This window comes from Manis javanica, chromosome 1 (genome assembly GCF_040802235.1).
Source record: "Manis javanica isolate MJ-LG chromosome 1, MJ_LKY, whole genome shotgun sequence".
Taxonomy (NCBI): Eukaryota; Metazoa; Chordata; class Mammalia; order Pholidota; family Manidae; genus Manis; species Manis javanica.
Genome location: NC_133156.1, coordinates 184,242,683 through 184,261,321, shown reverse-complemented (window position 1 = coordinate 184,261,321; position 18,639 = coordinate 184,242,683). Strand labels below are relative to the sequence as shown.

Below are 18,639 nucleotides of genomic sequence, written 5' to 3'. Positions count from 1 at the left end.
CCCTTTGTTTTGTGATACGATGTGAGATGATAAAATGCCTACATGATGAGCTGAAGTGAGGTGAATGATGTAGGCTTTGTGACCTAGCGATAGGCTACATTGACCTTCTGACTAAGAAGGTGGATCATCTGCTTCCTGAGCATGGTTGACCTCAGGTAACTGAAACTGAGGATAAGGAGGGACTATTGTAATATTTTACTTCTGAAAACAATCCAACAGCTATTAAATACTCCATTTCTCCCTCTTTTTGTTAATAAGCAGAAGAGGTTGACTGATAAAACTGGCACAATGGAATGGCTAGTCATTTAAAAGCTATAACTCTGTTAGTTTGGGTAAGTTACCTATATTTTCTCAGCCTCAGTTTCCTCATTTGTATAATGGGGATAATTATACTTACAATATAAGGTTTTAAGAATTAACTGAAGTACAAGTAGGCCCTCAACAAATGTCAGATATTCTGCCACAAATATGCTTCTATTTTCTCCAGTGTATCCCTACCCAGGACACAAACTGGGTTGCTCAGGATTTATAATCCATACTGGTTAAAAATTTAGATACCAAGTGTCTTGACCAATGTAAAAAGATGATAAAAAAATCTCTGTTTAGCATTTTAGTAGAGGGGCTTGTATGACGATTATTGTTCTACCATCTGCTTAATGAACATTAGTACATATGCTTGCTATGACAGTGTAAAAGAATAGAAAAATCTTAAAAAACATTTTAAACAAAGCATTGAATTTAAGTGCTTGTTATCAAAATCCAGAGATGGATTGAGAGAAAAAAACCTAGTTCCATAGTTATACAGTTTTAATTATGTATTCACTCCAGCCAACGCATGGCAATCATTTTAATTTGAGTTGTTTCCAGTTTTGAAAAGATGAATTTCTTATCATTTGATACAAGTCAGTAGGACTCCTTCGGTACCAGAGCTCTCACACTGACTGTGAGGGAACAGAGCAGTACTGCACTGCTTAAAGCACAGGCAGGATTTCTGCTGGGTGTAAAACTGTTTAGATTTCTAGCAAAAAGACACACCACTCTAATTAGACACTGTTATATTGTCTTTGAGTGACCAATCACTGACAAGTGGTTTTTTTTATCTTCACATCCAACCCACCACTTCTGGGATCTAATCCCTTTATCCTCCAATTCATTCTTAGAGATTAGAGATAAAAATATGAAACTAAAAACTCTTAATACTTACTAATTAGGCAGTGCATATCTTGGGAATATCGAGAGTTATCAGGAATTGTGAAGTTTCCATCACAAATTGCCACCTGACTCTCTCCAAATGGCAAAGTGAAGTAACATAATTTATACAACAAACATCCAAGAGCCTAAAAAAAGAAAGAAAGCACATTGCCATTTGTGATTTATTTACCATATCTGCAAATTGGTCTTCTAAGAGACTTACTAGTATATATAAAAACTAGGTACTATTAACATATTAGAAACTAACGTTGTTTAGCTGCTGAATTACATTATTTCCACCATCACTACCAAACTGTGCTCCAATGAAGGACAAGTATTTCAGCTGTTCTTCTCTTAAGAACTAGTAACACATATGTGAACACCACCTAAATAATGGCACACCTGAATAATTTGCAGAGAGCTCTAAAGTTACTTCCTTTAACATGCTTTACGAAGCAGTGGCTGGTCACCTCAAGTCGAAAATAATCCCAAGTACACATGATATGGTACAGGAGCCACTCTTGATATGGCACTATTTGCATTAAACTTGGGAGTTTACAGTCAAGACTGCTTATATCTGAAATGTGGATAGGTTAGTTGACACATACCCAAATGTCTGCCTTCGTAGTGATGATTTTGCCACTGTACAGGTTGACCATTTCTGGTGCTCGATAGGACAGCGTTGTGTATCTACAATCGAGAGAGTCAATTTTTGTTAAAAATGTCAATGTTATAATTAAGAACCAGGGGTAGCACAAATACTTTAAATTAAAAAATATATATACATATGTATTAATAGAGCCTAGTTCCCTGGGAGTAATCTTAGGAAACTGGATGAAATATCTGTGCAGATAAAATGAAAGCTGTCCTTGGTACATACCTGTGGCCCTCTAACAGCAGTTCTTATAGCCTAAGAGCATGTGGGGACCCAGACACCAAGGCACTAAACAAACTCTAAAAGCAACCTTTCTTGAGTCCTCAAATGACAAAACTGTTTCCTGTAAATCCTTGCTGATACTATATTTTGATGATTGTTTTTAAACACAGTAATCCTCTTACATGTGGCTCAACAGAGATGTAATACTGGCTGGGATGTTTTAGAGAAGAGCAGAAAGTGAGCCCTTCTGGGGTGGGAGGTAAATGGCTCTTCACTACTGGAATAAGGCTGAAACAACAGTTTTCCTCTTATCTCTGGCTCAAGAAAAGAATAGTATAAACTCATCTTCAAAGTGAGTGACCTGATGTCACCTGGTGTGACCTGTGCTGCTTGAGTCTCTGGAGCCCAGGGGGCACTGTGGTTTATATCCACCAGGGCCTTGGGCCAAAAGTCTTCCTGCTGCGGGCTTAGTTGCCAGGGGTGATGCAGGACAGGAGAGGATCAGGATGTAAGTACATATGCCAGCCTGTTGATGTATTTGTAGTAACAGTGAGTGTCGTTGCCATGAAAAACCCAACACTCTGGACCATTAGGGGAAGAGTGAGGTTCCTTCTGGAGTCACAAATCTAAAGACACAATTTCTCATGAAGTCAGTGATTCAATATCTGTAGAGACTTCAATAGCCCTACTCACCATTAATTCCAGTAGATTGCAGGTGAGCTCCTTATAAGAACAAAGGAATATACAGCAATTTAGGGCTCAATAAAAAGCACATCCAACTGACTGATAATGTTACAGTTGTTGTGATCCCCCTTAAAAGTATCACAGTACTTCTACAGTGTGTGCACCATTCATCTTTTTAAGGGCTATACGACTTAAGCCAAAATATCTACGTTCAATAATCATAGGACCATTTATAAAGTGCTATAAGATTCCTTTACTCTCCTGATCAATGATTGAGAAACCCCTCTGCCTCCTTCACCTGAAATCAAACAATCCAACTGCCAACGTGTTGCTCTGAGATGAGGGGTAACTGACTAGCATCATTGTCTTCCCACCTTGATCTTCTCATCCATAAACTGAAAGTAAAGTTTCTGATCTGATAATGGACAAAACTCCAAGGAAGGAGGAAGAGCTTACTTCTTAATCTCATCTTCTACTGCATTGACTCCCTCAGTTTGTGGATTCTGGAATTTGTTGGTGGCACTTCCAAAGTCACACAGGACATAATGGCCTCGGTCATGCAAGAGGATATTTTCAACCTGAAAAACATTCCCGAACCACCCATTCCAAGATACCATTTAGTAACACAAATGAAAACTGTTTTGCAGTCACATGAATATTTTATTTGATAATCCCATTAATATGCAAGGGAAAGTTATTCCCCTGCAGGTATCTCAACAGGGGTCCATCCCAACATCCCAAGTGGAATAAAAAGGGCTATGGAGTAATAGGGTAAAATGAGAGTGGAGGGACAGAAAGAGGGAACTCCATAATGGGAAAGCAAAAGTCCCTTTTTGCCACATTTCTCACCTCTACAGAAATAGTATTTACACTTTCAAATCTCTCTGTCTTTTCCTCATGTTCTTCTTTCAGTCTAGAATGCTCTTTATGATCCCTCCTCCTTACCAAACCATCAAAATCCCATTCATCTTTCATACTCCTATTCAAATGCCACCTCTTCTATGAAGTCTTCCTTAGGCCCCACTCAAACAAATCTCACTCCTTCCCAATTTTCCTTTCTTCCAATGTCAACTATTGGGCCCTATAAATACATATATCAATAGGTTAGGATTTTCAGAATTAATAAATATTTGCTATATTTTAGTTACTTCTCAAAGTGATGAACAGCCTGTGAGCAAATGCACAGTTTTCCTGTTAAAGTGTTATCCTTGTCTTTTTATAGATGAATTCTTTGGGCAGTGAGTTAGGAGTTCTGGATAGAAGGGAGCTTACAAAAACCAGAACTTAGAGAGATCCCTGGCATCAGAGGACTCTGCCAATGAAATAACAACTCCAGGGCAGTAGGCGTTACTGTACTCAAGGTGTATTGGTTAATTTTTAGCATAGGTGAATTGAGCTGACTGGTATGCTGAAGGACAGACCTGGCTATGCATGGGCAGTAAAATAGCAGCCCCAAAATCTTGTTAGGCCAATATGTCCGTAGTCTCTATCGTCTTCTGTCTTAGTCTTCCAAAGACTGACAACATGTAGAAAACAAGGGCAAGAGTAGACTATAAGCTCCTTGAAGATAAGCGCCACCTCCAAGTCTGTAGTCCTCTCTACCAGTGCCTCACAGAGTGCTTGGTACAGAAAATATTGGTTGAATAGAATAAATTAAAAACCAGAAAAGTCTACAACTCTGTGTTTGTGTATGTGTCAGCCTGTCACAGGCAAAATAAGAGCCACCAAATACCCAGGCTCTACTGCTACTATAGGTTATTTTAGAAAAAAAATCTGGTCAGTTATGTTAGTCTCTTGTTCCTATACTTGTTTCTACACTTTTTAATTCTTCTAAAAATTATATTATGTATCTTTTAAATGTTCATTTTATAGTCTGTATCTGCTAACTTTAGGCAAATCTTTGCTGCAGAGTGATTCTATAGTTTATTGTTTCTTATTCCTACTGAGTCTCCCTCAGGTGTTATTGAGAGGGGTTTCGTCATTGTTGGCAAAATGCGTTAACTCATGTTCCTCAGACTTCATCTGTAGGAAGCCCTTGAGGCCTGAGTTTAAAGTCTATCCTTTTTTCAGTGGGGATATGCTCTGCACCTGGGGCACTACTAACCTACAATCACTTTAATCTGAAATCTTGACCTTGGGATTTTTAGCCACACAGGCCATGTGAACTATGACCATCAACTTAAGTGAATATGCTCTTACAAATAAGAACCCTAAGAACCCTTAGGGAGACTTGTTCCCTAGAGCCAAGGCTACAGCAGACAAATATTTCTACCATCTACAGCTTTTTATAAACTCATCAGTTTAATTTATTTACACAAAGTGAAACAGTCAAGCTATTCTGAACACACACTCACTTTAGGAATCTAAAATAATTCTAGCAAAGAAACACTAACATTTTCAATGTAATTTAGAGGTTATGAAAAGAACAGCTACCATTTACTGAGCTTTTACTCTTATGAATACTTCTATACTTAGCACTTTACATGGATTATCTCACTGAATCCTCATTAATAATACAATAATATCTCCATTTTACAGATGGGGACAGTAAGGCTCACAGTGATTAAGCCAGGAAGTAAACCTAGGCAATCTAACTCTAGAGAAGGACAGGCAATTACCCTTCCGCCAGGGCAAGAAGCAGGTTAGAAGCAATGACTCAAGGTCACCACTCCCACCTTCCAACCCTGGTGGGTGTGATGACTACACTCACCCAGTATACTGGAAAGCAGCCTAAGAACAGGACTATCTTAGTCCTTTCTGTACAGAAATGTCCCTAAAATAGGAATCTCATCACTGAGGAGCCAAGCCTCTAAAAACTAGCCAGGCTAATTTGCTCCATGTTCTTTAAGCATTCCCTATGTTGCCTGGTTTGTTCTTCTTTAAATTGCCCACTCTCCACTGCTCAAGGCCTTATTCAAGTTGTAATCCAGTAAAACTTTCCATGGTCACCCTACAAAATTTGTAGAACTTACTGTCGGTAGGAGGGCTTGGCAAAGTAAGACTCTCAGGTCAAAGACCCTCAGTTATTTATCCTCTGTATGGCTGCTTTTGAGATTCAAATGCAGAGTTGAACAGTTGTGACAAAGACTAAACAGCTAAAATATTTACTATCTGCCCTTAGGAGAAAAGTTTGCAAACATCTGGTGTATAATTATATAATGACTATGTGTCCCCTACAATGCCCTGTCCAGTATATGACACACAACAGAGACCCTGAAATCCCTTATTCAGCATCATTTGGCAACAATCTTCCTTCTTGGCCTCATGTGTCTTACAGGGCTCGTGTGAAACCATACATCTCCTATGGTATGTGTGCAGTCTCTTCTCAAATCAGTTCCTACATTTCTAATGCTGGAATGTACAATCTAGAAAACTGAAGTTAATTCATATCAGAACACAAACAAGGTAATTCTCAAGATCAAAATCAATGTTGGGGGAAGGAAGAGAACTAAGTAGACAAAGGAGAGAATGAAGAGGAGGAATAAGAATAAGAGGAGGCACATAATCTAGAAGAAATAGAGAACTCTCTAAAAAAATAAAACCTTCTAAAACTGACCCAGGAAGAAACAGACAATCTGAACAAATTACCAGCAATGAAATTGAAGTGGTAATCAAAAAACTACCTAAGAACAAAACTACTGGACCAGATGGCTTAACCACTGAATTTCATCTAACATTTGGAGACCTAATACCCATCCTCTTTAAAGTTTTCCAAAAAGTAGAAGAGGAGGTTATACTTTCAAACACATTCTATTAGGACAACATCACTTTAATACCAAAACCAGGTAAAGATACCACAAAAAAAAGAAAATTACAGACCAATATCCCTGATGAACATAGATGCAAAAATACTCAACAAAATATTAGCAAACTGACTTCAAAAATACATCAAAAAGATCATCCACCATGATCAAGTAGGATTTATTCCAGGGATGCAAGGATGATACAACATTCAACAATCCATCAACATCATCTACCACATCAACAAAAAGGACAAAAACCACATGATCATCTCCATAGATGCTGAAAAAGCATTCAATAAAATTCAACATACATTCATGATAAAAACTCTCAACAAAATAGGTACAGAGGGCAAGTACCTCAACATAATAAAGGCCATATATGACAAACCCACAGCCAACATCATACTTAACAGTGAAAAGCTAAAAGCTTTTCTTTTAAAATCAGGAACAAGACAAGGATGCCCACTATCTCCACTTTTATTCAACATAGTACTGGAGGTCCTAGCAATGGCAATCACACAAAACAAAGAAGTAAAACTGTCACTGTTTGCAGATGACATGATATTGCACATAAACCCTAAAGAATCCACCCCATAAGAAGAATTAATATTATCAAAATGGACATCCTGCCTAGAGCAATCAACAGATTCAATACAATCCCTATCAAAACACCAATAGCATTCTTCAACGAACTGGAACAAATAGTTCTAAAATTCATATGGAACCACAAAAGACCCCGAATAGCCAAAGCAATCCTGAGAAGAAAGAGTAAAGCAGGGGTATCACACTTCCTAACTTTAAGCTCTCTTACAAAGCCACAGTAATCAAGACAATTTAATACTGACACAAGAACAGACCCACAGACCAGTGGAACAGAATAGAGTCCAGATAATAACACAAATACATATGGTCAATTAATATACGACAAAGGAGTCATGAATACACAATGGGGAAATGACAGTCTCTTCAACAGCTGGTGTTGGCAAAACTGGACAGCTACATGGAAGATAATGAAACTGGATCATTGCCTAATTCCATGCAAAAAAGTTCATTCGAAATGGATCAAAGACCTGAATATAAGTCATGAAACCATAAAACTCTTAGAAAAAAACATAGGCAAAAATCTCTTGGACATAAGCATGAGCAAGTTCTTCATAAACCTAATTCCTCGGGCAAGGGAAACAAAAGCAAAAATGAACAAGTGGGACTATATCAAGCTGGAAAGCTTCTGTATAGCAAAGGACACCATCAATAGAACAAAAAGGCATCCGACAGTATGGGAGAATATATTCATAAATGACAGATCCAATAAAGGGTTGACATCCAAAATATATAAAGAGCTCATGCACCTCAACAAACAAAAAGTAAATAATCTAATTAAAAAATGGGCAGAGGAGCTGAACAGACACTTCTCCAAAGAAGAAATTCAGATGACCAACAGGCACATGAAAACATGCTCCACATCACTAATCATCAGAGAAATGCAAATTAAATCCACAATAAGATATCTCCTCACACTAGTTAGGATGGCCAACATCCAAAGGACAAACAACAAATGTTGGCAAGGATGTGGAGAAAGGGGAACCCTCCTACACTGCTGGTGGGAATGTAAAATAGTTCAACCATTGTGGAAAGCAGTATGGAGGTTCCTCAAAAAGCTCAAAATACAAATACCATTTGACCAGGAATTCCACTTCTAGGAATTTACCCCAAGAACACAGCATCCCAGTTTGAAAAACACATATGCATTCTTATGTTTATCGAAGCACTATTTACAATAGCCAAGAAATGGAAGGAACCTAAGTGTCCATCAGTAGATGAATGGATAAAGAAGATGTGGTACATATACACAATGGAATATTATTCAGCCATAAGAAGAAAACAAATCCTACCATTTGCAACAACATGGAAGGAGCTAGAGGGTATTATGCTCAGTGAAATAAGCCAGGCGGAGAAAGACACGTATCAAATGATTTCACTCATCTGTGGAGTATAAGAACAAAGAAAAAAACTGAAGGAGCAAAACAGCAGCAGACTCACAGAACCCAGGAATGGACTAACAGTTACCAAAGGGAAAGGGACTCGGGAGGATGGGTGGGAAGGGAGGGATAAGGGGAAAAAAGGGGCATTACAATTAGCATATGTAATGTGGGGGGGGGCGCACAGGGAGGGCTGTACCACACAGAGAAGACAAGTAGTGATTCTATAGCATCTTACTACACTGATAGACAGTGACTGTAATGGGGTATGTGGTGGGCACTTGATAATGGGGGGAGTCTGGTAACCATAGTGTTGCTCATGTAATTGTAGATCCTGATACCAAAATAAGTAAGTAAGTAAATAAATAAATAAATGAATAAATAAATAAAAAGAATCCACCCAAAAACTACAAGAACTAATAACTGAATTCAGCAAAGTTGCAGGATACATAATTAATATGCAGAAATTTGTTGCATTCCTATATACTAATGATGAATTAGAAGAAAGAGAAATCAGGAAAACAATTCCATTTACAATTGCATCAAAAAGAATAAAATACCTAGGAATAAACCTAACCAAGGAGATGAAAGACCTATACCCTGAAAAATACAAGATACTCATGAGAGAAATTAAAGAAGACGCCAATATATGGAAATTCATCCTGTGTTCATGGATAGGAAGAATCAATATTGTCAAAATGGCCATCCTGCCTAAAGCAATCTACAGATTCAATGCAATCCCTATCAAAATAACAACGGCATTCTTCAACAAACTAGAACAAATAGTTCTAAAATTCATATAGACCACAAATGACTCAAAATAGCCAAAGCAATCCTGAGAAGGTAGAATAAAGCTGGGAGGATTACACTCCCTGACTTCAAGCTCCACTACAAAGCCACAGTAATGAAGACAATTTGGTACTGGCACAAGAAAAGACCCATAGACCAGTGGAACAGAAAAGACAGCCCAGATATAAACCCAAGCATATATAGCCAGTTGATATACAATAAAGGACCCATGGATATACAATGGGGAAAAGACAGTCTCTTCAACAACTGGTGGTATCAAAACTGAACAACTACATGCAAGAGAATGAAATTGGATCATTGTCTAACCCCATACACAAAAGTAAAGTCGAAATGGATCAAAGACCTGAATGTAAGTCATGAAACCATAAAACTCTTAGAAGAAAACAGGCAAAATCTCTTGAATATAATAAACACGAGCAACTTTTTCCTGAATATATCTCCTTGGGCAAGGGAAACAAAAGCAAAAATGAACAAATGGAAGTACATCAAACTAAAAAGCTTCTGTACAGCAAAGGACACCATCAACAGAACAAAAAGGCATCCTATGAGTATGGGAGAATATACTCATAAACAACATACCTGATAAGGGATTAAGATCCAAAATATATAAAGAGCTCACATGCCTCAACACCCAAAAAGCAAATAAGCCAATTAAAAAATGGGCAGAGGAGCTGAACAGACACTTCTCCAAAGAAGAAATTCAGATGGCCAACAGGTGCTTGAGAAGATGCTCCACATTGCTGATCATCAGGGAAATGCAAATTAAAACCACAATTAGACATCACCTCACACCAGTTAGGGTGGCCAAGATTCAAAAGACAAGGAACAACAAATGCTGGAGAGAATGCAGAGAAAGGGGAACCCTCCTACACTGTTGGCGTAGGTGTAAATTGGTGCAACTGTTGTGAAAGCAATATGGAGGTCCTCGAAAAGCAAAAAAATAGAAATACCACTTGACCCAGGAATTCCACTCCTAGGAATTTACCCAAAGAAAATAAGATCCCTGATTCAAAAGAACATATGCACCCCTATGTTTATCACAGCACTATTTACAATAGCCAAGATATGGAAGCAACTTAAGTGTCCATCAGTAGACGAATGGATAAAGAAATGTGGTACATATGCACAATGGAATATTATTCAGCCATAAGAAGAAAACAAATCCTACCATTTGCAACAACATGGATGGAGCTAGAGGGTATTATGCTCAGTGAAATAAGCCAGGCAGAGAAAGACAAGTATCAAATGATTTCACTCATTTGTGGAGTATAACAACAAAGCAAAACTGAAGTAACAAAACAGCGGCAGAATCACAGACTCCAAGCAGTTATCAAAGGGGTGGAATGGGGGAGGGTGGGCTGGGAGGGAGGGAGAAGGGGATTGAGGGGTATTATGATTGGGACACATGGTGTGTGTGGGGGTCACAGGGAAGACAGTAAGCACAGAGAAGACAAGTAGTGACTCTGTGGTATCTTGCTATACTGATGGACAGTGACTGTACTGGGGTGTGGGGGGAGACTCAATAATATGGGTGAATGTAATAACCACAATGTTGCTCTTATGAAACCTTCATATGATTGTCTATCAATGATACCTTAGTAAAAAAATTTTTAAAAAAAGAGTAAGAGGAGGCACATTGGGGTTTTGTTATTTTTGTTTTCCTCCCTTACCTTAAAAACTAGGTTTGTATTTCTGGTTAGTTGCATAATAGCAGAACTCAGGAGTTATATCCAGCCTGGTCCCCACCTCAGCTTGCCTCCCTCCCTCCCCAAAGATAATATTGTACAAAACTATATTTACAGGAAGACCAATTAAAAATTAAGGGTGTATACAAAAGTAGACAAAAGGGCAAGAAATATCAATGTAGGGACAGCTTTACGAATATCAAAGATATCAGTGCAGGTAAGAATTTAAATAATCCCTGCTCTGGCCACACTGCAAGATTGTAGGAGGTCAAATGAGATGACGAAGATGAAATCACATGGCAGTAAGCACCTTAGCAGATGCTGCAGCCCTCTGCCACCTGTCAGTCTGTCCCTGTGACTTGTAACACCTATGAAAACCAAGATCTGCCAACATCAAGCTGGCTGCTGCCCTCCCTCATCATCACCACCACCATCAACACCACACTTCATCAACAAGTGGCAGCCACATTGGGCTTGGGGGCCAGAAACTTCATGGACAATTTTAGATGTTTGACATTGGACTAATCTTTAAACTTCTTTGGGTTTGTTTCTCATCTGCAAAGTAGAGCTGATAATAGTATTTCTATCACTGTTGTTATGAAGTAAGTAATAGAATGTACATGAAGCAAACTGTAAATCTCTCTATACAAATGTAAGATGTTATTACAATTCATTTATTAAAGAAGCACATTTGAACTTCTACTACATGCCAAGTACTTTTCTAGGTTCTCGGGTAAGGCTGTGAACAAATCAAAGTTCCTCCTCATGGAGCTTAGGGTCCACGTGAGGATAGTAAGCTAGTAAGTATAATTGCCTGGTAGTGATAAATGTTATGAAAAACCCCCACAGGCTAAATATATGTAAGGTGAAAAGGGAGGCATAGTTAGGGAAAGTCACTCTGATGAGGGGGGCAGAGATGTGAACGACGACAGGAGAAGCCAGGGAACACCAGGGGGAGGAGCATTCCAAGCAGAGAACAGCCTGCTGGACCGGCTGAGATGGGAGCGTGCCTGAGGGGTCTGAGGCACAGAGGCGGGCCAGTGGAGTCAGCACTGTAAGGACACTGGCCTTGCAAAGAAAACTGACATATGGGACTGGAAATATTATGGGCTAGTGCTCTCAAGAATGGGAAGATAAGATAATGCTGGGACTTGGAGCAATTGGAGGACTTAGATAAGTGGAACTGGTAACAGGAACAAAGGCACAGAGGCAGGAGTGCTAATAATCACGGTATCAGCAACTAACAGTACTTAACCATGTGCCTACACCGCCCCGTGTACTTTCACCTATAGTGTTTCATGAAATTCTGACAAAGCCTTATTAACCCCCTTAGCAGATAAGAAAATGGAGTCCAGTTACCTAAAGTGCCTGAGGTCACAAGGCTGCCAGGGCAGATTTGGGCTCAGGCTGCCTGACTGCTGGGATTACACCCTCACGCACTGCACTGATGTGCATTATGCACGTAAGGAACGCAGACAGTTCCGACTGGCGAAGGAGAAGGGAGGGGGGGAGGACCAGAGGACGGCCCCCAGGGAGCCATTCAGCAGGTTGAAGAGTCAGCAGCAGATGAAGAAAGGAGATTCAGGAAGGTTAGCATAGTGACAGAGGAGGGAGAATAAGAAAAAGGAGAGAAGAGGGCAGGCACAATTGTCCAGGTGTGAGGTGCCCAACGCCAAGCCTAGAGCAGGGCCAAGAGGGGTTAAATGAGATGAGGAAGGTAGCAAACCAACTGGATATTCATACAAATATCTTCTGAAACCTTCAGAAAATTTGCAGAGTTGCTTTGTTTTCGGCAAAGTCCCTTAGGATAAGCCTAACATTGGTCACCACTGCTTACCATCCTCAAATCTCTCAGCTCCTTGAAAGTGTAATACTGCTCACCTGATTTCCCAACCTATCAGCTCAGAAGGTTATTAAAGTTGTCACTCCCAAACTCTGCTTACAGCTTTAGTTAAAAGGTCTGGAAAGCCACCTCCTACTGACCTCTTCATCTCGACATTATTCCAAACAGATATGGCATTCAGGCATTTCGGTCATAGAATTCTTTACCACTGTAAAATTTTGAGGATTAGATGAATATAGATTTTCAAACCTGTGATTCTAAAAATGGGGCAACAATCTTCATCCTATTGTACTTCACAAAATCAAAATCTCTTTTCTGACAAAAGAGGAGTCATTCATGACTTTTTCAATCTGAATGTACTTAGGAAATCTTAACCCTTTTCTTCCTCTTTCTTCAGTGCTTGGACAGACAGCATGGTATCATACAGAAAAAACAAATAAAAACCCAGTGGGAGTGAAAACCTTGGCCTTTATTCTGGTTTGCTCACTGAATTGGCTGTGCAGGTCACAGCCTTTCTGCGCAGAGGCTTCCTCTTTGGTAAAAGGAGAAAGCTGGCTTACGTGACCTCCCTGGGCCTACGGCCCAATGATTGGCAATAATCATCTCTACCTTTCTGAAAAGGGATGAAAATTTTAAAATGGGGGAAATAATTAAAGTGCTAAAATAATGTGTTTGAAGAGAGACTGTCAGTAAAGAACAGAACTCCCTTTATTGTTATTTTTATAACACAGGGTGTGTAAGGACAGGGACTGTTCTCAGCCTATTTCCTATATAGTGCTTTGGCAGAAAGACGGCACACAAGGTGGGCAGGGCAAGAGGGGCCTTTCTCAGTTGTGCATGTGAACAATCAGACCCCCACATGGAGTGGCACTGGCTCAACAATTGTTGGTGAGCAGTGGAGAAATTGGAGCCTTCATGTACTGCTGGTGGGATGGAAAATAGTGTAGCCTCTTTGGAAAACAGTCTGGCAGTTCCTCAAACTTAAACAATTACAGTAAGACCTAGAAATTCCATGCCTAGGTATATGCCCATGAGAAATGAAAACATATGATGCCCACGTAAAGCTACTACACAGCTGTTCACAGCAGCCTTATTCGCAACAGCCAAAACAAAATCAACTCAAATGTCCACCAACTGATGAATGGATAAACAAAATGCAGTATATCCATACAACAGAATATTATGCCACAAAAAGGAATTCAGTATTGATATATGCTACAACATAGATGAACCTTAAAAACATTATTGTAGTGGTGAGAAGTCACACACAAGAGGTCACATCTTGAATGGTCCCATTTATATGAGATGTCCAGAATAAGCAATAGAAAGGTAAGTTGTTGCCTGGGTCTGGCACAAGGAGAGAATGAGGAGGGAATGCTAATAGATACAGGGGTTCTTTTTGATATGATGAAATGTTCTGGAATTAGATAGTGGTGATGGTTGCACAACCCTGTACATATACAGAAATCATTGAATTGTACACTAGAGGTGAATTTTATGGTATGTGAATTACATCTCAATTTAAAAAAAGGCTAAAAATAAAACCCTTAAAACAGAAATGCCAGTATGCTGCAGTGATCCTCAAACTCTAGAACGTATAAAACCACCTGGGGTGCTTATTAACATATGAATTCCTGGGTTTCCCTGACATTACCATAAAAATTGCAGTCCAACAGATTCAGAGTGGAACCCAGTAGCTTGCATTTAACAAGCACACTAGGGAATGTTGATGAAAGTTTTTAGCCACGAAGCATGTTTCTCAAAACACAGTTATAATGAAAGGAAATTGTAATTTAGAAATCAGAAGAGCTGGATTCCAATTCTGATACTGCTCCCTTCCTAGTTATACAATCTTAGTCAACCCATGTAACTAACCTCTCTGCTCCTGAGTTTCCCAGACTATAAAATGTAAAGAACATCTTCCTCCAAAGAGACAGTGTACACAAAGGGTCCAGTGAAGAGTACATGGCACACAGTCAGCACTCCACCAATGCCACTGAATCCTAACCAGGTGCCAATTCCATTCAATGAACAGTCAAGTGACTAAAATATGAAAGGCCCAGTGAAAGGGGATGGAATTTAGTAGGACAAATTTTTCAAGTAATCAATTAATGGATTTTGCAAAATATGAAATAGACTTTAAAGACCAAGCATCTTTGTGGACAAACTACTTTTCTGTTGTTACTGAAGTATCATTGGTATACAATCTTAATGATAGTTTCACATACAAAGGACAGTGGTTCAACATTCACCCCTATTATCAAGATCTCACCCCCTACTGCAGTCACTGCCTATCAACATAGTAAGATGCTACAGAGTCATTAATTATATTCTCTGTGCTGTGCTACAATCCCAGTGACCTACCTATATTGTAACTGTGAATTACAGTGCCCCCTAATTCCCTTCTCCCTCCAACCTCCTCCTCCCCAACCCCTCTCCTTTCGTAACCACTAGTCCCTTCTTGGTGTCTATGAGTCTACTGCTATTTTGTTCCTTCTGTTTCACTTTGTTGTTACACTCCACAAATGAGTGAAATCATTTGGTATTTGTCTTTCTCCGCTTGACTTATTTCACTGAGCATAATACCCTCTAGCTCCATCCATGTTGCTGCAAATGGCAGAATTTCTTTTCCCTTGTTGACAAACTACCTAATACCTTACTCTTCATGACCCCAGAAAAGTGAACTTGGGAGTACCTCAGGAAAAAAATGAAACAATATGTGTTCAGGCATTTGATGATTATAAAGAATTTCTGAAGGCTACTTAAGTAAAAAAAATGGTATCTGTACTGTATTGTTACTTCTTTTCTTCCTTTGTATTCTCTCCCCAAGCAGAATGTAAGCTTAGAATTTGGTACAATGCCTTGGACTTCTCTCCAATCCCCACTGTATCTACCCCATTCCTGGGGCACATAGAAAATACCCTGTATGAATGAATGCACATCATGAAACAGTGCGGTCTGCTACCTTCAAGTCACGGTGGATGATGGGCGTTTTGCACTGATGCAGACGGGCAACAGCTTCACATGTGTCACAAAATATCTGGAGTACTTCATTTTCGGTAAAACCTGTCTGCAGGCGCTGGTTCATCAGGTTGACCACCTGGCCTCCTGAGAGGGGTGCAGAGCAAAAGAGAGGTTATAAACATTCAGACTTATCACTTACCCAAGAGAATGAATGGCTGTCCACAGAGGAATAATCTGGACTAAGGTAACAGAGCAGATCATTGGCTGATCCAGGACTGAAACCCAGGTGTGTCGATTCCTAGCCCAGGATTTGGTTCTCTTACAAGCCAGTGCCCTCTAATGTGTCAAAACATTTATTTTATGAAGCATGCCAGACATGAGCTGCTTTCATTATGTCTGCAAGGTTAGAAGAAAACTGACAATATGGTCCTGCTTATAGCAGCCTGGCTATACTGTCCCCATTGTGTGTGAGATGGGGCCACAGGTTCAACTTGCCCTATCTTGACTGCACAACAGACCCCAGGAGCAAGGAGAAGATAGCTTTACGGTCTGTGCTTTAGGAGCAGCTTTGTCTCTCTGGCTTCACTACTTGCTGCCTGGTCTGCAGAAATGCTATGCCAACACTTATAACCTCCACGAGCAAAAGGCTGACGAACTCACTTACAAAATTATCCAGACCTCTGGATGCTCCTACTGCCTCATCTCTAAACATCTGACTGTCCAAAAAGGAACAGGAAGGAAGAAACAAACTGTCAAGGTCAAATTTGGTAATATTTTACAAAATCAGCTCCACAGTCTTCATAGTAAAGGATGAAATTATTAACATCACATTTTTGGGATTAGCAACATATTTAATTTGTGAGCAGCATCTTTAAAGGCAAGGAAAATATTACTGGAAGTACGGGTGATTACAAACAGGGCACCCAACAGTGAGACAGTGGCCTAAGCTTGTATGAAGCTGCTCAGGCCAAAAAAGTCAAACCTCTGAATAATGGTTGTATGAAATGTTGTCAACTCTGAATAAATTCATGCTAAAGTCTGGATTTCCCAAGACAAATACTGCTTACAACTCCAAGCTTTCAACTATTTAACTCTACTGTTAACAGCAACAGCATCTGAATGTTGCTCTGTGGGAAATTACAGCTCTCTAGCAAGGAGAAGGTCACTTGCATTAGATGAAAGTATTCTTTTACTCCTTAACACAAGGATGGTGGTATGAGTGGAGAAGAGAATACATGAGTGGAGTGGGGAAGCTGGTTTCTTTTTCTTTCTTTTTTTTTATTGGTATCATTAATCTACAATTACATGAGGAACATTATGTTTACTAAACTTCCCGCATCACCAAGTCACCCCCACATACCCCATTACAACCTCTATCAGCTGTAGTAAGATGCTATAGAGTCACTACTTGTCTTCTCTGTGTTGTACAGCCCTCCCCGTGCCCCCCCATTATACATGCTAATCATAAATGCACCCTTTCTTTTTTCCCACCCCTTATCCCTCCCTTCCCACCCATCCTACCCAGTGCCTTTCCCTTTGGTAACTGTTAGTCCATTTTTGGGTTCTGGGGGTCTGCTGCTGTTTTGCTCTTTCAGTTTTTTTCTTTGTTCTTATACTCCACAGATGAGTGAAATCATTTGATACGTGTCTTTCTCTGCTTGGCTTATTTCACTGAGCATAATACCCTCTAGCTCCATCTATGTTGTTGCAAATGGTAGGACTATGTTTTCTTCTTATGGCTGAATAATATTCCACTGTGTACATGTACCACATCTTCTTTATCCATTCATCTACTGATGGACACTTATGTTGCTTCCATTTCTTGGCTATTGTAAATAATGCTTTGATAAACATACGGGTGCATATATCTTTTTCAAACTGGGCTGATGCATTCTTAGGGTAAATTCCTAGGAGTGGAATCCCTGGGTCAAATGGTATTTGTATTTTGAGCTTTTTGAGGAACCTCCATACTGCTTTCCACAATGGTTGAACTAGTTTACATTCCCACCAGCAGTGTGGGAGGGTTCCCCTTTCTCCACATCCTCACCAACATTTGTTGTTGTTTGTCTTTTGGATGTTGGCCATCCTAACTGGTGTGAGGTGATATCTCATTGTGGTTTTAATTTGCATTTCTCTGATGGTTAGCGATGTGGAGCATGTTTTCATGTGCCTGTTGGCTATCTGAATTTCTTCTTTGGAGAAGTGTCTGTTCAGCTCCTCTGCCCATTTTTTAATTGGCTTATTTGCTTTTTGTTTGTTGAGGTGCATGAGTTCTTTATATATTTTGGATGTCAACCCTTTATTGGATCTGTCATTTATGAATATACTCTCCCATACTGTAGGATGCCTTTTTGTTCTATTGATGGTGTCCTTTGCTGTACAGAAGCTTTTCAGCTTGATATAGTCCCACTTGTTCATTTTTGCTTTTGTTTCCCTTGCCCGAGGAAATATGTTCATGGAGAAGTTGTTCATGTTTATGTCCAAGAGATTTTTGCCTATGATTTTTTCTAAGAGTTTTATGGTTTCATGACTTACATTCAGGTCTTTGATCCATTTCGAGTTTACTTTTGTGTATGGGGTTAGACAATGATTCCGTTTCATTCTCTTCCATGTAGCTGTCCAGTTTTGCCAACACCAGCTGTTAAAGAGGCTGTTGATTCCCCACTGTATGTCCATGGCTCCTTTATCATATATTAATTGACCATATATGTTTGGGTTATTATCTGGAGTCTCTATTCGGTTCCACTGGTCTGTGGGTCTGTTCTTCTGCCAGTACCAAATTGTCTTGATTACTGTGCCTTTGTAGTAGAGTTTGAAGTTGGGAAGCGAGATCCTCCCTGCTTTATTCTTCCTTCTCAGGATT

The 18,639-nt window shown here is 39.6% G+C and overlaps 1 protein-coding gene across 23 annotated transcripts in view; it reads right to left on the bottom strand.

Annotated features, from left to right (window-relative positions):
• Positions 1 to 18,639, bottom strand: part of AAK1 (AP2 associated kinase 1) — a 158,911-nt gene that overhangs the window by 60,412 nt on the left and 79,860 nt on the right. For all 23 annotated transcript variants that reach the window (XM_073212091.1, XM_073212089.1, XM_073212094.1 and 20 more), the window contains 4 exons: positions 15,778 to 15,920; positions 3,209 to 3,330; positions 1,800 to 1,881; positions 1,205 to 1,337 (listed from right to left, as the gene is read on the bottom strand). In XM_073212091.1, coding sequence (XP_073068192.1) covers positions 1,205 to 1,337; positions 1,800 to 1,881; positions 3,209 to 3,330; positions 15,778 to 15,920 — 480 coding nt within the window. The remainder of the gene's footprint in view (positions 1 to 1,204; positions 1,338 to 1,799; positions 1,882 to 3,208; positions 3,331 to 15,777; positions 15,921 to 18,639) is intronic.